Consider the following 23,956-nt stretch of genomic DNA (forward strand, 5'->3'; position numbering starts at 1 on the left):
TTTCAGTCATTTCCTAAAATTCTGTAGAGAAATAGGAGTGAAGGTCAGGGCCCACAGAGCTGAGTCGATCCAGATAAGCCCATACCACCTGTTTCCCTGGAGCGAGCCATGGCAGGAGCACTTTCACAGTTCATCATCCGTTATGAGGCTAAAATAGTCCTTCCCCTCCCAGCAAGTTAAATAAATTCCCCAAGCTATGAAGGGTCAGTCCGTCCACACCCCTACTGGGAACACACTATACAAGATATCTGGCTAGGTCGCCTTCCCCATCTTACCATGTCTCTAAAAATGGAGACACTGGTGCAAATACCTTGAAATTTTTTTACTCTTTTTTTAAGCACAAGATACCAACAGAAAGGATACAAGTCATAAGTATATAGCTCAAGGACGAATCCTCACGAAGTGAACAGACTTATGTAAACAGCACCATACCAGACCTCTGAAGCCCCTTAAGACTCCTCACTACCCACCCTCAAGCGGGGTAACCACAATTCAGAGTTTTTACCACCACAGATTGGTTTTGCCTGTTTATGTGCTTTAAGTCAATGGAATCATCTAGAATGTTCTGGCTTCTGGTTGTGTCTGGCTTCTTCTCTCAACCTGGGGTTTGTGAGATTCACCCATATTATTGCATGCAGTTATAAACTGCTGGGTCTTCTATGCTGCATAATACTCCACCGTGTAAGAATATTCTGCGATCATTCACGTAGTCTACTGTGGATGAACATTTGAACTATTTCCAGTTTTGTGCTTTTATGAAAAGTGCCACTATGGACATTCTTCTACGTGTCTTTGGATGAACAGATGAACGTGTTCCTCTTGAGTGAGCACCTGGGAGCTGCATTCCTGGGTCACAGAGCTTCAGACACTGAGAAATGGTTTTCCAAAGTGGCTGTGCTAATTCACACAACAACGTGTGAGGGCACCGTTCCTCCACATTCTTGCCACCTTGGTACTTTCTGTCTTTGCCGTTTTCTACCTTTGGTGGTGGTGGTGGGGAGTAGTTAATACATTTCAAAATGCTTCCTCACCCCTTCTCCTGCCATCCGGCTCACGTTGCCATCCCTGGCAATTGTTAATGAGGCCAGCAGGACGCTTAGAACCAGCACTGCCCCGCATTTATGTACCGCACAGATATAGCCTCTAGCCACGACCCCCGTGCCCCTGAGGGCCACTCTAGCATAGGACACAGCCAGAAGCAGCCCAGATCAACCTCCAAGGCCTGTGCTGTTACAGAACACTCTATTTAAGGTTTTCTCAAGGCGGCTTCCAAGAAACCATCCCTCACAAAGCAAAGCCAGACTTCCTCAAGGCGCTCCTTCCCCATCTCCAAAGCCAACAGTCGTTCACACGGCCCACCTCCCCATCCTCGCCCCGCCTGACACACCTCCCCCTCAAGCACCCCAGCTCCCCCAGGTTCCTGGGAGCCACCCTCCCAACGGCTCAGTGCCCCTGGGTGCTTGTACAGACTGTGCCACAAGGCGCACAGGTGCATCTGAGCTGAGGGCTCCTGGGCTGGATTTGTGTTTACCTGAACCACCAACCTCATCTTGTTCATTCCACCCCGGTCCTACGTAACACACACATTCACAGAAAATTAGAGCTACTCAACATGTTCCCAGCTCCTTCACTAGTTCACTTTTCTTCTCTAAACTGTAAATTCTAAAATCAACAACAAAAACTTTACCAAGCTCCGATATAATCAGCACTGGCCAGGCTGGTTACCTTCTACCCACTTAACCAGTCCGCTCAACCAGCCTACACTTACTTAACTAGTCTAACTAAACTAAACTAGTTAACTAAGCTACACCTATTTCTGGCTTTCTTAACCTGCAAGGAAGGGAGTAATACTCCCATTTTACAGAGATAGAAAGCAAGCCCAAGAGAGGCTAAGTACTTTGGTCAAGGCCACACAGCAAGAACAAGGCAGAAGGAGGAGTCACACACAGACCATAGGCCTGCCACTCACTCTCACCTGAGCCCCTTGCGCTCCACACTGTCCAAAGAGGATGCCAGGCCCAGCATGGGCAACCACCTCACTCACACCTGGACTTTTGTTCCTCATCAGAGCCAGGGGCTTTGGGTATATGAGACACAGAGAAATCGGCTGTCTGGACCACATGAAGGCCTTTTAATGTTAATGAGATGTGAATCAAGGAGGCTTAAATGGCCCAGCTGTTCCCTGGCACGCTGGGCTGGAGGTCTAATGGAGGGGGCTGGGAAGGGATCACACACCTTTGGTGAGCTGGTAACTGCCAGGAGGCATCTACTGTTTTTGTTATTTGAGGGGGAACATTTCTTGGCACATTTTAAAAACAAGATAGTTCCAATATCATCTTTTCAATTTCAGCCCTTAACATAATTTGATTTGTATTAGATAAAATAGCTGACTGGCTCCTTGCTGATATCTCTGATGCCGCATTGACTCCTGGGTTCACCACACACCCTACGTGGATGACCTTGGGCAGGCTGTTTTATCTTCCCGAAAATCAGTTTTCTTTATCTGTAAGATGGATACTTTAATAGCACCTCATGCAACTGTCATTTGCCATGGACCAAACACTGTAATAAAAAGTCAGGGTATAAATACATTTTATTTACTTATTTCTCCCTGCATCACTCTGAGGAACTTCTAAAGACAAAATTGAGGTTCAGGAAAGCTGGATGATTTGTCCAAGGTCATCCAGTCATGAAACTTGAAGACCATAATCTGAGCCCAGGTCTGTCTGTCTTCTCATGTCATTACCCTTATAACCCATCCGACTACCAGCATCTGTTTACTGTCACCAGTGGTGGGCTGGAACCCTGCTCAGAACCACTGACCACCATCTCCAAGGGTCCCTTAGCATTGGTGCTATGTGGGGGAGGGGAGCTCTGGCTTGTTGGACAGACCAGTGTCCTTCCTAGAGACTCAAATAGGAGGTGGAGGAAACCAATCCGTTGGCTACAGATATAACCTAAAAGGTCTCTCAGAGACACCCATTCAGACTCTCATTCACAGACACAAAAAACAGGGCTCAGGGAGGACAAATGACCTACCCAAGAGCACACAGTGAAAGAGGCTGAAGGGGGCCAGAACCAGGCTCCTGACCCTCCAGAAGCTAAGAACCCTGCACCATTTTGGAAAGGTCTCGCATCTGGCTCTCTGGCTCTCACATCTTGATGACAGGGTTAGCTTTCTTGTTTTTGTTTTTTGTTTTTTTTTGTAATGTTTGTTTATTTTTGAAGGAGAGAGGGACAGAGTGTAAGTGGAGGGCAGGGGGGGGTGGAGGGCAGAGAGAGAGGGAGACACAGAATCGGAAGCAGGCTCCAGGCTCTGAGCTGTCAGCACAGAGCCCGACACGGGGCTCAAACCCACAAACCGCGAGATCATGACCTGAGCTGAAGTTGGACGCTCAACCGACTGAGCCACCCAGACGCCCCCAGGGTTAGCTTTCATTTAGCAACAAACAAATGTGTTAAACCAGACGGCTCTCCCACACTCCCCAGCAAAGACCCAGGCCCTATAGAAGATGCTGAGTTCAAGGTGGCTGAGAGTGGGAGAGGGGTGCTGTTTTAAAGAAAATCCTTACATTTCCAACCCACTGCTGTTCCCTCCCCCAACCCATAAACTTCCTGCACCATCTTCATTGTTTCCATCCCATTTAGAGAGAGGGAACGTTTCCAGGGATTCAATTTCTCTCATAATAGTTGGAAGGAAACAAAACTATATGCTGTAAACATTCACCGCATTGTATGAAAAATATCTTTACTACAGGGGAGGTGTGGTAAACGCAGACCAAGATACCCCACCCCCAAGCCCGTTCCCTAACGCCTCTATGCCTGCGCCCTCAAATATTTAAACATCTCACAGCCAGGAATGCAGAGCTTTAAAGTGAATATATTTTTAGCCACTGGAATGCAAAATGAAGATCTGTGAGGTGTAAGTACCAACTCCTTCTCAGCGGTTTTCTCTCAATGAAAACAAGAGAGGCTCGTCCATTTTTCTAAGCACGTGTGTAGGACTGATGAGGGAAGGCTCATTAGTTCAGTCTGACATATACTCAATTCTCTCCATACACATAGGATGGGTTTTTTTTTCCCCTCCTTGCATTTTATTCTCCAGCTGCGAAATGATATTAAATTTCATCAGATTTGAACAAAATCTATGGTCTTGAAACAGTTTCCTTCAAGGCCCCCTCATATTTATTCAGAATTCATGAATCATGTTCCGATAACACAACCATAATTATTTTTAAAGTGTGATGTTTGTGGCTTTAATAGGAAATGCTTGCAAAAGGCCTTTTCTCTTTGATTGTTTGTAATCTTAGCAGTAATCACTGCCGGTCCCTTCTCGGCACCACGGCCAGCGAAACACAATTTCATTTTAATATGAATCGCGAGCTCTTCACCCAGGTTTTAATTAAAGCAATAAAAGCCGTGTCTTCTCTGCCCTTTACCATGTACACAGATTCAGAGGCCAGAATCTTAGATTTGAACAGTGACAGGAGGGAGGCCTGCCTCAGGTGCATTTACTATCCGTGCATTTACTCCCAGCACATTGTTTGTTTGGTTGGTTCAAAAACACTCAACCACCTCCCTGTCTCTCTGCTCTGCAGTTTTCTCATCTGTAACATGGGATAGCAACAGTAGCTACCTGATAGAGTTCATGGAAAACATTTAGCTCCAGTGCCTGAGCCCACAGAAATGCACTACGAAAGCAGCAGCAGCAGCAGCATGGGCTGGGAAAATCCCACAGACCATCTACCCTCATCATTCACGTGAGGAATAGGCTGGGAGAGATAACAGAGGTGAAGGAAACGGAGCAGACAGAACCCGGAACTCAGAGCTCTGGGCTTTCCCCCCATTCTGGGCATCCTACACCATCCCTTGCTGGAAGGAGGCTGTAGGCGTGACTGAGACCAGCTCTGGTCTCAGAGTTCTTGGTTCTCTGGGTTCTTGGTTATACCATCGGCCCCCTCTAGGCCTATGCTTGATATAAGTGGTAAGCAAAACAGACCAGGCATCCCTGGGGATCTACGAAGGAAGCTGGCCGCACACACACACACTGGTGTGCAGACCCAACGGCAAGAATCTGCTACACTCAAAGTCCTTGCGTGTCTGTTGTGTGCCGGGTGTGGTGCGAGGCACCGCAAGGCCTCATTTGGTAGCGTGGGAATCTTGGCCTTTAAGACAGAATTCCACCACCGCACTCGCTCTGCTGGAACGTTAGGAAGGGGTGCAAAAGAAGCAGCGGCAGGCAGGGCCCACCCTGGACACTGCTCACACCTGGCAGTGCTGATGGTTGGTGGTGCTGACCGTGTTCCATGGGTCCTAGAGTTCCCCAGGGAGCACCTCAAACGTGAGCCCCCTGAACCTCTCGCTTCGCAAATTGTCCCTGGACCCACTGGGATTCCTACTCTAAGAATAAAAAATTCCCTACCTCCCCAGAGCTTCTTAGAACATGCCTTCTGCTCACTTCCTGTCTCCTCTGTGGATGAGCTGTCCATCCCCCACTGCTCACACACGTCAGGCTGGAAGGCAGGCTTGACATCCTCCTCCCTCTCCACTGCCCCACCTGGACCACCATCCATGTTCCCCGCAAATCCCACCCCACCCCACTCAGCTCCATCAACATCCGGCCCCACGTGCTGCTCACACACCTCTGCTTGTCCCCCTACCCAACAGGCTCCCAGCCTTTGGCTCCGGGTGCCAGAGGGCTTCCCATCAACCCCACCTCGGCTTCATCCTGGGTCCCTCCAGCTCAGACACCATGCTGATGCTGGGCTTGCTCCACTCAGTGTCAGCTGCCCACTCTCCAGACACACCCAGGACCCCAGCAATGCCCACAGCTGCTTCTCTCAGAATCATCACCCACTTTCCACTCCATGACTAAGATGTCCTCACTGCCCAGGTCTCCCTTACCCAGCTTAGATTCCCCGGTCCTTCATTTCAGTCTCTCTTTTGCAAAAAAAAGCTTGAGTGTCCTTCTGGTACACCTGCCTGACAAATCCCCACTGTGGATCCACCCATCTGTCTGCACCCATAGCACCCGTGCCAAGAGCTCAGCCTCCCACAGGCCACACAAATATCCCAGACCTTCTCTACCCCCTCAGACCTCTGGCACCCTAACTCAGCAAGTGACCTGCCCACCAATCTCTTCGAGAAGACAGATGCTTTCAGGTGCAGCATCCTCTCTTCTGGGCAACCCTCTACAGAGACACACATTCTTTCCCACTTTGTCCCCACTCTTGGCTAAGGCCACAGCTTCCACCTCTTGGCAGGACCCGGCCCCTCCCACCTTCTCCCAAGGCTTAAACCATCAATTAACTCTTCCCTCCCCTGAACGCCAAACTTTACCCTCTCTCTTGGATGCCTTCCATTGGCAATGAAACATTCTAAAGACTCTCTTGTCTTCAAAAAAACAGAAAGTCCCTCCTTGGGAATGCAAGTTGGTACAGCCACTCTGGGAAATAGTATGGAGGTTCCTCAAAAAGCTAAAAATAGAACTACACTACGACCCAGCAATTGCACTACTAGGCATTTATCCACAGGATACAGGTGTGCTGTTTCGAAGGGACACATGCAACCCCATGTTTATAGCAGCACTATCAACAATAGCCAAAGTATGGAAAGAGCCCAAATGTCCATCGATGGATGAATGGATAAAGAAGATGTGGTCTATATATACAATGCAATATTACTCAGCAATCAAAAAGAATGAAATCTTGCCATTTGCAACTACGTGGATGGAACCGGAGGGTATTAAGCTAAGTGAAATTAGTCAGTCAGAGAAAGACAAAAATCATATGATTTCACTCGTATGAGGACTTTAAGAGACAAAACAGAGGAACATAAGGGAAGGGAAACAAAAATAATATAAAAACAGGGAGGGGGACAAAACAGAAGAGACTCATAAATATGGAGAACAAACTGAGGGTTGCTGGAGGGGTGGTGGGGGGGGGATGGGCTAAATGGGTAAGGGGCACTGGGGAATCTACTCCTGAAATCACTGTTGCACTATATGCTAACTAATTTGGATGTAAATTTTAAAAAATAAAAAATAAAACAAGTTTAAAAAAAAAGTCACTCCTTTGGAGTCGTCATCCCATCGCCCTAACGGCCCTTGCCCTGGTCCTGCACAGCCAGACTTCACATAAAAGCTGTCTACACACACTGTTTACATCCTTAATGCAGGCTCCCTCCCTGGGACCTGCATGAAGCCCACTACACATCAAAGCTGCCTTTTCTGAGATCCAGGATGACTTCTTGTTCTTAAAACTATTGGACGCATTTCAACTTTTATCCCAACCAATCCCTCAGAATCATTTGACCCTCTCCTTCTTGTTTACATTTTATTCAACTTTTTGAAATAATCATCCCTACAGTTAAAAACCCCTAAAATCTAAAAAGGTACAATGAAAAGTCTTTCCATCCCTGTCCACCTGCCCAATTTGCATCACTCACACACACACACACACACACACACACACACACACACACACAAACATACATACAAATGTGAACACACACATATAGGCACACACACAATGTACAAAGCCACTGTTATTAGCTTCCAGAGTTACTTTAATCATATACAAGCACCTAGAAACACATTCTCAGTACCCTTTCTCACAAATGGTAACATACTGTACTTACTATTGGCCACCTTGCTTTTTTCAGTAAATAATGTATCTAAAGAACTTCTATATCTATTCACTTTCTTCTTTCTTTATAGCCATACAGTATTCCACTTGATAGATGTACGTAATTTATTGAACTACTCTCACATTGTTGCATATTTGGGTTGTTGCCAATATTTTGCCATTATGCCAATACCAAAAATGAGTAATCTTGAGGCCATCACTTCTCATATAAGCAAATATATCTGTGGGAAACACTTGCAAAAGGGAAATTGCCAGGTTAAAGGTCAATGCATTTGTAATCTTGATAGATGTTGCCAATTTGCTCTCCATAGGGTTACACCAATTTACTCTGCCTTCAAGCAATGTACAAACTGCCTCTTTCCCCACAGGGCTACAACAGAGTATATTAACAAACCTTTGGACTTCTGTCAAAGAGGTGGAAAATGGTAGTTTTGTTTCTCTTACGAATTTTAGCATCTTTTCATAAATGTAAGGTCCATTTGCATTTCCTGTTCTGTAAACTATTGGTTCATATCTCCCACTTGTTTTTCTACCAGGGTTTTGAATTGATTCCTGGGAACTCTATATATTTATATTGTGAGTTGAAAATAATTTTGCCCAATTTTTCATTTGTCTTTTGACTTTTTTAGCCATACAAAAGTTGTTTCACATTTTTATTTGTGGTCAAATATTTAAGTCTTTTCTTCTAAGACGTTGAGTCATAGAAATGTCTTTCCCACTCCAAAGCTGTAAAGTATACCTTAAAGGCTTTTTTTCTGGTGCCTTTATGGTTTCCATGAGTACATATAAATCTTTGATTTATTTAAAAGTTATCCTTTGACAGGGAAGAAGCTGTGGATCCAACATCGTTTTTCCCCAGATTCCTGACCTCCATCTCAGAACACTGTGTGTGCCCTAGGCTTCTAAGCCTCCATGTTCTCCTCCTGTTTCTCTGGTCTACTTCTCAACCTATTTCACAGTCTTCTCCTCCACTTTGCTTTCAAATATTGGAGCTCAACATTTAAGACTCATTGGTCCTCTGCTCTTCTCTGTGGTTCTCACTATTCTCTTTCTGTCTTTGCAAATTTGATCCTCACCATGGGCTAAGAACTTCCAAGTTCACTTCCCTAGAAGTTCCAGACTTGCACAGCCTTGGACATCTCCCCTGGGAGGAGTGTCTCAAAAGTAACATGTCCAAGTCTGACCTTGTGAAACCTGCACCTCCCCAGGCCTTCTCCCACTCACAAAAATGACACCACCATCTGGAAAGTGCACTATGCTAGAAGCCTGGGAGACATCCTTTACTCCTTCATTTCTCTCTCCCTCTAGATCCATCCATTGTCAAGATGTACCAACTTTATTTCCAAAACAGATCCCAGATCCATCCACTTATTTCCATCTCCTCTGCTTCTACCACCAAAGAGGACAACACCATCCTTCATTTACCCTCCCATGTCTCTCTGTATCCACTCTTGCCATTGAGAGCTGTTAAAACCACTATTTGATCATGTTATTCAATATCAATCTCTCTTTCTCACTAACAAAGCCCAGTGACTTGCTTTGACTAATAGAATGTGATGAATGTAGTCATGTGCCAATTCTCTCCTCTCTCCTTTCCCTCCCTCTCTTTCTCTCTCTCTCTCTCTGTGTCACACACACACACACACACACACACACACACACACACAATGTCCTTTCAATAATTCTTAGCATGAAGTCAGAAATGTTCAGCAGAAGTCATATTTACAGCCATGAGAGTGGAAAATTCTACCTACATCCAGGAAGGGTGGACTGAGGAGGTGACATTTTCAGCACCCCTGGAAGAACAAATAGGCATTTGTTGGGTGAAAATGGCTAGGAGATTCCTATCAGAATCCATGCATACAAAGGCATAGAGCTATAAATGAGCATGAGAGGTGACCAGAGATTCGTCTGTGTAACCAAAGCATTATTTATGATAAGAAAACCATGGAAATAAGTCCCAGCTAGTTTTATGAAACACTGGTAGTTTATATACTGTCTTAGGTTAGATTCCCTTGAAGTAGAGACTGAGATGGGGATTCCTATGACACTGGCATTCCTTTTGAGAAGTGACTCAGAGGGGACGGGAGGGAAGCAGGACAGAGCAGGGGAAGGAGCTAGGCAAGAAGGCCATACCAGCTGAAGGTCCGTGGGGAGTTGTAGAAACTGCTCCCTGCTTGAGATAAGGACCTTCCTGGTCTTCTAGGCCATCCCCCACACCCCTCCCCGTTCACAGTTTCCATATGGCAGAGGCTAATTCTCCAGAGAAGGGGCAGCTGTGAATAGTTACCAGCCAGCATTCACAACAGCTGGGTGAGGGGTGCCCCAGCCTGGTGACGGGAATCCACAACACTCACACTCGGTACTTATAACACCCTCAGAGGCAGAAGTTCTCCCATTTGACAGAAAGCTGACACAGCTTGCATAGGGTTACAGTGGGCATCTGGCTGGGATGTCCAAGAGCTGGCTTTGAATCTAGGTCTGCTGAGCCCACGGCCCAGTTCTTTTCCTCTTCACCCTCATCCCAGGAAGAGGGAGACTCTTCCTAGCATCACATAACCAGGAAACATTATCCTTGTAACTCCTGACCAGGGTCTGCTCTCAACAGGGAGAAAAGCTGATCTCTACCAGGCCTTCCCCTCCCAGAAGCTGCTGATGAGCCAGAGCCATGCCTGAGAAGTGCATCTCAATCTCAGACCACCCAGGCAGGTCTGGTGCAAAAGAAACACAGGGTCCAGGGAGGGGGAAAGGGGATACTGTATGAAAGCTAAGGCAGCCAGGCAGGAGTTTTGTGGAAACTTGCAAAAACCAAACAACAAAGGATGCATTTGCAAAAGAAACTTCGAGCCCCTAAGAGCTGGTTTGAAAATTTTTAAAGGGGGCACAGCTGGCTGATATATACCCCATAGGAACCTGTGTCTCCAATCAAGTTTCTAAATAAAGAAGATGGTGTTTCAGGAGAAGGTTACATTAAAGAGCAGGTTTTTTAACATGACGAAATTGTACGTTCAGAAAGCAAACGTCTCCCAGAAATGGCTTCCTGCCTATATCCAGAGCTTTGCACATAAGTGCCCAATAAACATTTGCTGAATAGGTGAAACTTACATTTAACTGTATTTATAAAATGCATTTTATGCCATTTAGAGTGTTTGTACTCTGAATCCGCTATTGGCGAGGAGACCCTCATTTTGCCCACATGTTTATGTCAGTCCCCCCATGACTAGGACCATATAATTCCTGCAGTTGGTGAGTACCACACCATGACAGGGTGTTCATGTACATATGTGAGTGTGTGGGTTCAGGCAAGCACTCCAGGGAAAAGACTGGATGAAAAAATTAAGAAGTAGGGGTCCTGGAGCCCCACCAAGCCACTGCGGGCTGCATGTCCTGAAGGGGCCTGCTGTTCTCCAGTAAAATCAGCATGAACAACATACCATGTTCCCTGTAGGTGGTAGTTTGTTAAAAGACCACGATACTTTTCAGCTCCTCCCATCAAACAGGTGGGATCTATTTCACCATTTCTTGAGTCTAGACTGGCTTTCTGACTTGCTTTGACCAATAGAATGTGCTAGAAGTAGTCATGTGCCAGTTCTAAGCCTAGACCTCAAAAGGTCTGGCAGCTTCTGCTCTTGCTGCTCTGGGAACCCTTCTCCAACCACATGAACAACCTCAGGCTAGCCTGCCAGGGGGTGTGGAAGAGAAGTGAGTCTCCATACCAACCAGCCCACAGCTGACCTGGTGGCTTACAGCTGCCACTTACATGGGTCCTAGCCATGACCGGAAGAGCCATCCAGCTGAACCCAACCAACTGCCAACCCCTGGAACTATGAGCTAGACAAATGTTTGTTATTTTAAGATGCTGAGTTTTGACATGCTTCTTTTTTAAAATTTTTTTAATGTTTATTTATTTTTGAGAGAGAAAGAGAGAGACAGACAGATAGAGCATGAGCAGGGGAGGGGCAGAGAGAGAGGGAAACACAGAATCTGAAGCAGACTCCAGGCTCTGAGCTGTCAGCACAGAGCCTGACGTGGGGCTTGAATCCACGAACTGCGAGATCATGACCTGAGCCAAAGTCGGACGCTCAACTGGAGGCACCCCAGTTTTGACATGTTTCTTATGCAGCAAAAGCCAACTGGCACAGTGTAAGATCTAGACTATAATTGCTAATCTGTTCACATCCAGGTTGGCTCATGGCACCAGGGGTACTTAGTTAATCACGGGGAATCCTGATGTTTTCTTTATAAACTGCTAAGTTAAGGAGACTCTGAGTGACAGCACACAAGACTTAAAGGGATCCTTGGGGAATCCAACTACCTCATTTCACTGTCAGGGAAATTTAAGTCCAGAAAAGAGAAGGGGCCACATTTACCCATTACGCAAACCTTTCCTGAGTGCCTTCTACGTGCCAGGCTTTGTAACACATTGGGGGACACAACAGTGAACGACAGACTGGATCCTGCCCTCACGGAGGGCACAGTCTAATGTGGAAATCAGATGTTTACCAAGTCGTCACACAGATAAGATAAGCAGGCCATCACAAACAATGACAAATGCTATGAATTAACAGCACATAGTGCCACGAGAGAGAATCAAGGGGATGGGACCTAATCTGGATTTCAGGGTCACCAACAGCTTTCTGAGAAAGTGACATTTAGGCTGAAGCAAGTTGGTGGCAGGTGTTGAGTGGGAACGGAGTGTTCCACAGACACAGTAAAGTGATGTGTGGAGTTTTGAGCCCCAGCTGTCCCACTCCCTGGATGAGCCAGTCAATATCCTGAGGCTCAGCTTCCTCATCTATAAAATGGGATTAATGGCAACCTAGTCGTTCTCAAGACTGTTGTGAAATAACCAAGGAAAAGGCTTTGCAACCGTGAGATGCTGGGTAGGCAGGTGAGGGCGCAGCTGTTAACAGCTTGTTGGGGCACTAATTTGCCCTGTGTCTCCTCTCCAAAGGACTGCACTCCCCTCCCAAGCCTGGAGCAGACACGGAGCCCCACCTTCCGTTCTCACGGGGGTATAGCGCCAACACTCTCCATCAGGGTTTAAGCCACACTGATCCCACCATGCTATGGCTCTGAGAGCCAGGGCTCAGCGTGTTAGCAAGATGCACCTGAAACACTGTGAAAGGGCTCAGATAAGATGTTCAGGAGGAAGCTCTGCTCTTTTGAGACAACCACGTTTCCAAGCTGATTATGGACAATTAAATGACTTCAGTGGTCTCTTCCAAAATGAGCATTTCCAGGACCTAGAGTCTTGCCCAGCAGAGTGTCTTTTAGGTTGGCACGAGTCAGTGCAATAGAAAAGCTCTGCAGCAGCACTGTGATGCTCATGTGGTCACAGGCCAAAGAAGGGGCATGGCATGGTGGCCCCAGCATGCACACCTGCCATGGCAGGGGAGGGGGTTGCAGCACCCTGCAGCGGAGCTGAGAGTATCTTCCCTTACTGGCAGTGCGCCCCTAAGGGCAACAGGTCCATGCCTTACTCATCTGAGTCTGCCACTGGGCCTGTCACATAGGAGGGCACATAAATGTTTGTGAACTAATAGCATTCTGGCTCCCCAGCTAGAAAATGTGGGCCCAGCCACCCAATTTGGACTGCCACAACCATCACTGCTGCACAGAGGATGGAGGTCAGCTCCAGGGACAGGCTTGTCCTTCAGCTTGCCAAGTTCCTCTGCACCCTGAGCTGCTGCCACACTGCAGGCACCACTGCCTTAAGGAACCATCCTCCAGGTTGCCACAGTCTGCAGTGAGGACCCTCCCCAGCATCCCAGTCTGCAGTGAGGACCCTCCCCTGTATCCCAGTCTGCAGTGAGGAACCTCCCCAGCATCCCAGCCTGCAGTGAGGACCTCCCCAGAATCCAATCTTGCAGTGAATACCCTGCCTGGTGTCCCAGCCTGCAGTGAGGACCCTCCCTAGCATCCCAGTCTACAATGAGAACCCCCCAACATTACAGTCTGCAGTGAGACCCTCCCCTTATCCTAGTCTGTAGTGAGGACCCTCCCCTGAATCCCAGTCTGCAGTGGAGACCCACCCCAGCATCCCACTCTGCAATGAAGACCCTCCCCAGCATCCCAGCCTGTAGTGAGGATCCTCCCCAGCATCCCAATCTGTGAATACCCTGCCTGGTATCCCAGCCTGCAATGAGGACCCACCCTAGCATCCCAGTTTACAATGAGGACCCCCCCCATAACATTCTAATCTGTAGTGAGGACCCTACCCTGTACTCCAGCCTACAGTGAGGACCCTCCCCAACATCCCAGCCTGCAGTGAGGACCCTCCCTCGCATCCCAGTCTACAATGAGGACCACCCCCCCAACATTCCAATCTGTAGTGAGGACCCTCCCTGTATCCCAGTGTGCAGTGAGGACCCTCCCCAGCATCTCAGCCTGCAGTTAGAACCTCCCCAGCTGCAGTTAGAACCTCATTCCAGGCTGCAATGAGGATGCTCCCGGATGAAAGAAAATTTAACTTCTGGAGACCAGACTCAGTGGAAATTCATATTCTAGCTGGCATCTGGGACTCCCAGAGGGCTAGGGACCAGGACAGCCTTGCCTAAGGATGACTCCGTTTCCTTCAAGAGCAGGGAGGACTGCGGAGGAAGCCTCTGCTCTCCTCCCTGTGTACCACACCCCGCGATCCCCCCCAGTGGCACTAGACAACTCTAGGTGGGCAGGAGAACTCTGTGTGCCTTTTCATGGGTGTGTGTGCCTCCATGCCAGTGTATGTCCCATGGGTGCTGCATCGCGGCAAGAGGCCTCACTACAACTGAAAATTTCTCCTCTGTGCACCGGGAATGTGGGTCACACCTTTTGAGTTTTACCAAGTTTTCAAAGGTGCTCACTTTAAGCCAACAGTAGCCAGGTCAGTGATCTATAGAAAATACTGTAGTCCCAGTTGGACTGTCCCTTTTAAGGGGACTCTTGATATTAATCATTGTGAGAGAGGACAGTAGTGGGCTATGCCCCGCTGCTCTGCACCATCCCAGCCCCACCCTGGAGCAGCTGAGCTCCAGCCAGCTCCAGGCTGGACCCCCACACAGGGAGGGTGGAGCACCCACCTGGCTGGTCGATAGCAGCTCTGGGTTCCCGTCACTCATCCCCACGTAGGCACTGTCACCATCAAACTGGAACAGAGAAAGAGAGAGAAGCGGGTCTGAGTAAGGTTTTCAAGAAGGCCCCTGGAGAAGCCCAAGTAGGTCAGGGGACTGAATACACTGAGGGGCAAGGTCTGTCTGTGGGGCCTAGAGAAGCAAAGTTCCAGCCCAAGATGCTCAAATCCCATTTCAGCAGGATTCCCTCTGGGGTGAAACGAGCAGCCCCTGTCCTGTGGCCCCTGTGGGCTTGGATTAGCACCATTAATCACAGTTAGGATGAAGAGAGGAAAACCCTTCTGCCCTGTCCATAGATGCAGCAGCTGTTCCTTGTCAGATACTGAGCTCCCCTTCCCTAGAAGTATGCAAATATCTCTCTTGGTCAAAATGACATCAGACTATCAGCTAGAGCTAGAATTCCACATGATGGAGAGACACTGAGGTCTTCAGAGCCCTGGGGGTCATGACACTTCCCCCAGACATGCCCTCCAGGTCTTACCATCCTAAGAAGCTTTGCCCCCCTCACATTTGCCCTTCAGGCCACCCGTGTTCACAGGCAGAGAGGACTGTGGTAGAGACCACACATAGAAACTGCAATCCTGTGTTCTGAGAAGCTGCCAACTCTGGATTCAGGAAGATCTCCCTGCAGTAGGAGGAAAATATAGTGGGGGAAGTGTGGGCTTTGGGGCCACTGGCTGTTTCCCCTGATGCGTGATCTTGAGTAGGGGTCTGAACTTCTGAGGTCCCTCATCTGTTTAATGAGGATAATGACAGTAGTCTCCTCTCCATGGGGTGCTTCACGGAAACGTGGAGCACTTAGCTCATTTCCAGTAAGTTCTCTTCCATTGAGATAGGTGTCTTGGATCAGGTTCCCTAAATTTGGAGCCTAAGACCAGGATTCAATGCATGTGATTTTTGAGAAGTGCTCTTTAGGAAACTATGAGGGAGGGAAGGAAGCAGGACAGAGCAGTGGAAGTACCTAAGCAAAGATACAATCTCAGCTGGAGGCCTGCTGTAGCCTGATCCCAGGGGGGGCTGTGGGGCATGAATTGCACCACGGAGTTAAGTCAGTCACTGGCTGTGGGCTGCCCTTAGGGGACAGGGGAAGGCATAATCTTCTGAACAGGGCAGTCCCCATTTGGCCAAGGACAGTTCCCCAGAGAATTGTGCCAGCTGTGAGCCATTTGCAGCCAATGTTCCTAGCAGATGGGAGATTGCTGTGCAGGCTAGTAAAGGGATCCTGTGTTCTGGGTGGGGCCCCAATGGCAGCTGGCCATTTTATTTTAATTGAAAATTTAATTGTTTTATTAGGTTATATTCACATGGTTCAAAATTTCCAAAGCACAAAAAGCAAGAGAGTGAAAAGTCTGCTTCCCACCCCACCTCCCAGCCATCCAATGCTCCTCTCCAGAGGCTACCACTGTACCTACAAGCTTCCTTTATATCCTTTCAGAGATGGTCCACATATGTGCATGTTAGAGCAGTTTCTTTCACATAAATGGCAACATACTATACACACTGTTTTGCACCTCATTTTTATCCTAGCAATACATCTTGGGAACTTGTTTATATCAGAACATAATTCTGTCTTCTGGTACCTAGTATTCCATAGTATGGATATAACAGATATATTTAACTAGGTGAGCTCACGGGCAATTGAGCTGTTTCTAGTCTTTCCCTGTGCCAGCAGTGCGCTCACGAATCATTTCGCATGGGTGTGAGTTTATCTGTAGGATTAGTTTGAATAATAATAACAGGTCCAACTGTGTGTGCATTTGTAATTTTGATAGGTATCGCCAAGCACCTTCATGGAGACTGTAAAAATCGACCCTCCCACAATCACGCACAAGACGTCTGGACCCTTGTCACTCAGAGAGGCTTTCCTCAACAACTGGCTCTGATGCCAGCCTCCTACCTGTGTGGGTCCTGCGAGCCCACCACCACTATCCTTCCCGATTCCCTTGCCCTGCTCTACCTCATTCTTTGCTCCATAGACCCTTTTACTTTCTAGCGTTCTATATCATTTACTTATTTACCATGCTCGTGGCTTATAGTAGATTCCCCCTATTAAAACTGAGGCTTTCAAAGGTCAGGGATCTTAGTCTTGCTACCTCCTAAGCACCTAGAATAGTGCCTGGCACAAAGCAGAAAGTAAATTATTGCTTGTTGAATGAATGAATGAATGAATGAATGAATGAAGCAACCACTGCACCATTCATATTGTCTTTTCCTAGTGCAGTCTCCCCATCAAGGCAGTAGGATTGATGGCTATTCCCAAATGTCTTCCCGGCATAGGGATGGGCAGAGTCCCTCAGTGACTGCAGGATTAACAAAAGAAAAGGCTGCAGCATGCCTAGAGCCCCAAATGCAGGGCTCCATCCACCACATTGCACCTTGAGCTCACACTTCAAGGCCCTGCTCAGAAATCACCTCCTCAGGAGGCCTGCCATGCTCTCGCCTCCTCTGGCTGTCTCTCTTAAAATACAGATTATCTCCACATCTGTCTTCCGCCCCAGAGTGGGAGCAGCATGGAGGCTAGAACTGTGTCCGGTCATCTCCAAACCCCCAAGCACCTGGAACAGGCTGGCATCAGAAGGGACTAAGCTCTTGGGTACTTTCTGATGTGTCACCATGGCCATTTGTTACTTTTATAAAAGTAGAACGTTTTTCAAAACCACACGTAATTTATAAGTATGTCCTAAAAGAAAGAATGACTAGAAATGGAGGGGGACTAGAGTTTAATCAGATATCTGAAATATTGATAAAGCAACAGTAATCAAACAGTATGGCAGAGGTTAAAAATACAGGAACATGTATCAAAGAAGCAAGGGAAAGCTGTCCCCCCAAAGCCCGAGAAACAGCCCAGTTATTAACTGCTGACTACAACGGAATCACCACAAAAGGAGGAACCCGTCTGCTCTCCCCAATGCACACAACAGGCGCTCAACAAATATTTGGTTAATGAATGAATATGCTTGGCACTGAGCAAAATACTTTCCATAAAAGATCTTATTTCATCCTCAGAACAACCCAGTGAAAGCAGGTATTATTTTCCCTGTTTAAAACCAAGGAAACAGGTTGGAAGGATCAGCAGCTGCCTCAAAATTGCACACTTGGTGACAAGCTGGGCTTCACAGCTTCTTGACAGCTTCTTGACAGCTTCTTGTCTGCTTCTTTGGTTTGGTTTCTCCCACTAGGCTGGAAGCTCCTCAAGAGGGGGGATCGAGGCTTTGCTGCACCCCACTATGGAACCAATCATTAGCCTGGGCCTGGCACATACTAGGTGGCACACAATAAGCATGTGTTAGTGGTTCAGGGAGGGAGGCATTATCTGCAGTGAGCCGTGGGGGATGGCTCTGGGGACATGAGGAGAGAAAACCCTGGATTTTGATGTGTGTATGCTGGAGGATGCAAGGGGGTTGGCCCGTGGACCACATGAGGTCACCAGAGCCTGCCTCTAGGGGTTTATTCATTCACTTGTTTATTCACCCAAGAAAGAGCTGCCCCACACCAAAGTAAAGCTTGCTTCTTGCTTTCAAGGGACCTGAGAAGTTGGCAGAGGTTCCCAAGGCAGGGCCTGGGTCAGCCTTTGGTTACTCCCAGGTGTCTTGCAGGGTCCACTGGGAGCACACGGCGCTTGGGACCTGGCTACTGAGCAGCCAAGAACCCGAGGTGGTGGTGGGGTGGGGGCGTCTGTCCTCTGCTCCCCCCCTGCCATCCAGTGTTCCACCATGCCAGACTTCTTGCAAGGAGGAGGAAGGAGAGAGGATGATCCCGAGGGTCCCAGGCTTCCTCTGGCTTGGCCCTCAAGGTCCTATGGCCTGGGGCTTACCTCCTCAGCCCTTTTGGGGAGGTTGCTTTCTGGGGGAAAGAACCTGTAAGCCAAGGGGAGAAGTCAAAGGGCAAAGCAGGGCTACTTCCTCCTCTGTGTGCACAAGATCATGAATGCCCACATCGACAGCCACCGCACAGCAAATGCTGAGTGTGTATGTGGACACAAGTGAACACAATGGATGCAGCGTGCCCAAGCATGGTGACCACATACACACCACAAACCAGTGGGGGAACCATGTCACACACAACACAGCATTCAAGAATGCACTTAGTCACACACGTACCACATCCATGGGTAACACAAACCAACACAGAGGCGTCTACGGCACAAGCATGGGACTCTTTACATGACTGAACCACAATGCCCATAGGATGCACACACGGACAAGAAACGGTGCCCAGATGTGTATAAATATACATTCACCTGCAGCTGTATAAATAGAACTCACATAAATGTGCACACAAACATATAAGGCATAAGCATGTAGACACATACACAAAGCAAAGATACACAAGAACTTAAATTCTGTGCATATTTCACAGTCTATCGGTCCCTCAGCCAAAAATATTTTTTTCACACGACACAGCCTCCTGTATGCTTTAAAATCGGGGAGTGGGGGAATGCAGGGGAAACAAGGGCCTAAGAATTTCCACGAAACGCCAGGAGAACATCCTCTCACCACTGACTGGAATAGATTAATTTTCCCCATTTCATATTCTAATTATAATTCCTTTTCCCATCGCCATCTTCAGTCCTCATTACAGCTGGAAGATTGTTCTGCAAAAGCCAGACCTTCATCTTCTCTTCCCAAGAGTTTTGTCATGGAAATGAGTTTTGGAATCTGAAAGGACCCACATTTTTGCAAATATCGAATGTGTGGGGATAACCCTTTCATGACGGCCACCAGGGACTCTGCTCACAGAGGCTTCTAAAGAGTCTGTATCTCCCCCCACACCATGTGGTCCCTGGGTAAGAGGGGTTCCTGGGCTCCTATTCAACAGCTCTCCCAACCTAGATCCCATTTTTATCTTTAAGGACACTTAGCAAATAGGCAGCCAAGGTGAAAGGTGGGAGCCCTGATCTTAGAGTCAGATGATGCCAGCTCCATCAGCACTACCCTGAGCAAGTGCCCTAGCTGCTCTGTGCCTCAGTTTCCTCATTCCTATGACCCACAGAGTCACTGATTCATATTAGCTGTAAATTAAATACCTGTGGGATGGACAAATGAGATAACTGGATGGATAAATGGATGGGAGAAGTGAGGGAGTGAAGGATAAGATGGATGGATGGATGGATGGATGGATGGATGGATGGATGGCTGGCTGGCTGGCTGGCTGGCTGGCTGGCTGGCTGGCTGGCTGATAGATAGTATAGATCAGCACAGTCTAATAGGAATATAGTGCAAATCACAAATGCAAGTTACATTATATCATTTTAAATTTTCTAGTGGTCACAGTTAAAAAAGCAAATACAAACAAGGGAAATCAATTTTAATGACATGTTTATTTAACCCAATATTTTTACCATACTATGATTACAACGTGTGATCAACAGAAAAATTGTGAATGAGATGGTGTACAGTCTTTTTTTTTTTTTTTGGTACTGTCTTTGAAATCTGGTGTGTATTTTACATTATAGCACCTCTCAGTTTAGACTTAGTCACACCTCAAGTGTTCAAAAGTCACATGTGGCTGGTGGTTGACATAGTGAATAAAGAAGGAAATAGTTGTAATGGGTAAAATGAGTGGGTGGATGGTGGGTAGGTATATAGGTGGGTCGGTGGGAGGGAGGGATTGATGGATGGATGGATGACAGGTGCGTAGAGAAAATAAGTGGTTTGGAGGAATGAATGGAATCGATGGGCCAGAAGGTGGATAAACAGATGACTCAGTGACTGGACAGCAGATTTAGAAGACAGGACATGCGGGAGGGTAGGAAGGATGGATGGATGCGTGGAATTTGGGATGAGATGGGATGCTGGGGTGAGAATGAAGAGGTAGGTGTATGAGGAGATGCTTGGAATGGTGGGTGAGACAGAGAGATGGGTGGGATGCCCGGTTTGATGGAATGGGTTGAATGGGTGAGTGAGATGGATACGTGGGTGGATAACTATATCTGGTATTTCCTTCTCACTGGAGCCACACTTTCCCCGGACAATGTCATGGCTTCTTAGGGTTATAACACAGCACTGACTCTCAAATGCTTATCTTCAGCCAAGTTACCGCCAGATTCTGACATACAGTCTCCCTCTGGACATCTGGTCCATGAGCATCTCAAATTCCATACACCCCACACTGAACTCATGACACGGGCATGAACCTGCTCTTTCTCCAAGTGGTCTGCCACCATGAGAGAAGATGTCACCCTCTGCATAGGACACAGGCAGTACCTCCAGGATGACTCTGGACCCTGTCACTCCTATGTCTCCCTAATCCAAACACCCACAGTGTCTTTGTGCTCAGCTACCCTCACTCCCAATCCACCCTCCACCCTGGCTATCACTAGTGATCACTTCAGTGCTCAGATCAAAACCCTGCAGTGACACCACATCATTAGCTGTGCCATACAGGACCCTCCATGACAACTGCCCCTGAGCCTCAGCTCCCACAGTATTCCCTAAAGGTTGCAGGAACCTCCAGAGCCCCTGACTTTACACACATTGTCCCATAGACAGTGTGGAGCATCTCCCTCCTCCCCTTCTCTACCCACTGAAATCCACCTCTCCCTAGGTCTTTTGTTTCTGGCTGTGCACTCCACCCTTAGTGGTCTTGCTTGCTTCTGTAGACTTGCATTCTTGGGCCCAACATAAAGCCTCCATCCCAAGTTGCTCTGGTCTTAATTCAACTTCTACATGTAGTGTGGTACACTGGGCAACAGCATGGATTCCTGAATTGGAGTTTTACTTCCACCAGTAACCAGTTGTGTGTGACCTTGGATTTAAACTATCATTGCTATTATGTGCTAAACTCCTATCCCTATGTCAGCCACAACCCCCTCCGTCTAGTACAGGACCATGTCTCCTATGTCACTGAGGCTGTTAGCTACCCCTTCAAATCTCTCCCCTCCCTGACACTGTTGACAGCTCACCCATCCTGACCTCCTTCCTTTCTGTCTGAAAAGGTGAAGTATCTCCATCCTGTTCAAGGTCAACTCATTCACCTCGACCCCACCCTCCCATGTCTTCCCCTCATTCACTCTTACTCTCTGTCCTGGGTCTAGGATCTAATTTAAATACGCAGAAGCAAAATGAAATGAGTCCATGCCCTTGTATATCATATATTAAGCACCCAGAATGTACCAAGTAATGAACTCCCAACCACTGAGTATTTACAATAAATAAAACTTGTCACCAGGCACAGAAATGTAAAAGCAAAGGGATTCTGAGGTTACAGAGAAGGCAACTGCTGTTTATTGAACGTCTAGAGAGTGTATACTATGTGCCCAACATAGTAGTGACACACAAGGCACCCGGGAATGTTTCTGACACAGTCCCTGCCCTCAAGGAGTCCCCAGTTCTATGGAGAAGTTTCAAAGAATAAAATGTTCCCACTCTCCAAATGTGAGAAAGACAGGCGGTTCTGGTCCTAAGATGGGAATAAGTAACTATACAAACTTGTTTGAAGCCTGTCCCAATTGGTCAGTGACAGCTTCTCATTCACCCAGCCTCTGGAAGTCAAGCAATCAATGCCAGTCTTACTCCAATAGCCACACGTCCACCTCTGGGGCTCAGCTAGTCCCAGAACCTCCTGCTTATGAAAGTCCCTCTACTCTAGGACTCTGTGCTTCCCCGGAGCCCTACAAAGCTCAGCTCATGCTTGATTTGGAGAGACTAACATTGCAAAGTACAGCAATGAGTTTTCAGCACTCCAGATATCAAGTAATGGCTTCTTCTTTGATGAATGTGACAATGGCAGGATAAGGTTATCACAGGGGAGTGGAAGCAAGGAAGAAGGCCTCTCAAGAGAGGCGTCCTTAAAAGGTAACTTGGAAGCTCCATGACAGATGACACACAGGAGCTGGCAAGGCAAAGAGCAGGGAACACGGCATCCGAGGCTGCTGCGAGCTCAGGCCCTTGAGCACCTACCAGACCTCGTTTGAGAGCTGTGCCTGGTCATCGCTGGAACCCTCCCAGAAATGCCAGGGCTGCATGACCAGCCCTGTCAAGAGATGACCAAGGCAGGGGCTCAGGGTGGCTGGAGAGCTTGCCCAAACCCACCCAGCCAGTTCTGAACCTGGCCTTGACTCCAGGTACCAAAGCAACAGTTGTTCTATAGAAGTTCTTCCCCCTGCTCCCCACTCCCACACAGAGACACAGATCAAAGACCAAGGATGCACAGCCCCCAGCACAGCCCGTAGCAGACACGGAGAGATGCACCTCACAGAGATCTAAAGAGGAAACAATCAAAGCAGCTTACACTGCACCTGCCTGCCCCCACGTCGGGCCGTGAGAACACTCCTTCTACACAGATAAAACACGGCTCAAAAGCTAGAGGCAGCGACTGCGGCAGCTGCACCCTGGGCCTGCCGAGAGTGCGGTTTTACGTGGCAGAATCACAGAGAGATGCACATCAGGACCAGGGAGACAGGAGGGAGGGGCAGAGAGGCACAGGGCAGATGGAAGGGGGCCAGCGATAGAGCCTCAGGCGCAAATGCACTTAGAGAAGCATGATAGTGTTGTGGTTACAAACATGGGCCCTGGTGCCAGGCTGCCCAGGTCCAAATCTCAGCCTTGCTCTTCAAGCTATGTGACTTTTTAACTAAGTTACTGTGTCTCCGTTTCCTCATCTGGAAAATGGGTATGACTATCATTTTGATTGAATAAGTCAATATACAGAAGTACTCAGAACATTGCCTGGTACACAGAAAGAACTCAATAATTGTCAGCTATTACTTATATTTAATCCTCAGAACAACCCTGGGAGGTCGTTGTAACTACCTCTATTCCATAGGTGAGGAAACAGTGGGGCTACATGCAAACCTCTGAGGTCTTAAACATGGGAAAGCCCCCTAATGCCTCTACCCGCCATACATAATTTGAAATAAAATTTGTAAACTAAAATCTCTAAGAGAGTCTGAGAGCTGATTCTTTTCCATGATGATGACTTTCATGCTTTGTTTCTAAATATCAAGTATCATTTCTCTCCAAAAAAAGTTTTTCTCCTTATTGGTGTACCTACATTGCTGGGCATAGTGCACATTCCTATTCCGCCCACTGAGAAATCCAGCACTATGACTGGCTGAGAGGTTAGGGGATCTGCCCAAGGCCACACGGCCAGGATATGGCAGAGTTGAGTCTGTAGTCCAGGCTGCTGATCCCCTAAAAGCCTATATTGGCTTCCCAGCCCCACCGTTTCCCAGCTGTGTGAACCAGAGCACAACTC

At 47.7% G+C, this 23,956-nt stretch overlaps 1 protein-coding gene across 3 annotated transcripts in view; it reads right to left on the bottom strand.

The window, feature by feature from the left end:
• The window catches only part of TOX2 (TOX high mobility group box family member 2), a 134,674-nt gene that overhangs the window by 68,610 nt on the left and 42,108 nt on the right, over positions 1 to 23,956 (bottom strand). For all 3 annotated transcript variants that reach the window (XM_027070147.2, XM_027070146.2, XM_027070145.2), the window contains exon 2: positions 14,708 to 14,773. In XM_027070147.2, coding sequence (XP_026925948.1) covers positions 14,708 to 14,773 — 66 coding nt within the window. The remainder of the gene's footprint in view (positions 1 to 14,707; positions 14,774 to 23,956) is intronic.

The sequence above is a fragment of the Acinonyx jubatus genome, chromosome A3 (assembly GCF_027475565.1).
Source record: "Acinonyx jubatus isolate Ajub_Pintada_27869175 chromosome A3, VMU_Ajub_asm_v1.0, whole genome shotgun sequence".
Taxonomy (NCBI): Eukaryota; Metazoa; Chordata; class Mammalia; order Carnivora; family Felidae; genus Acinonyx; species Acinonyx jubatus.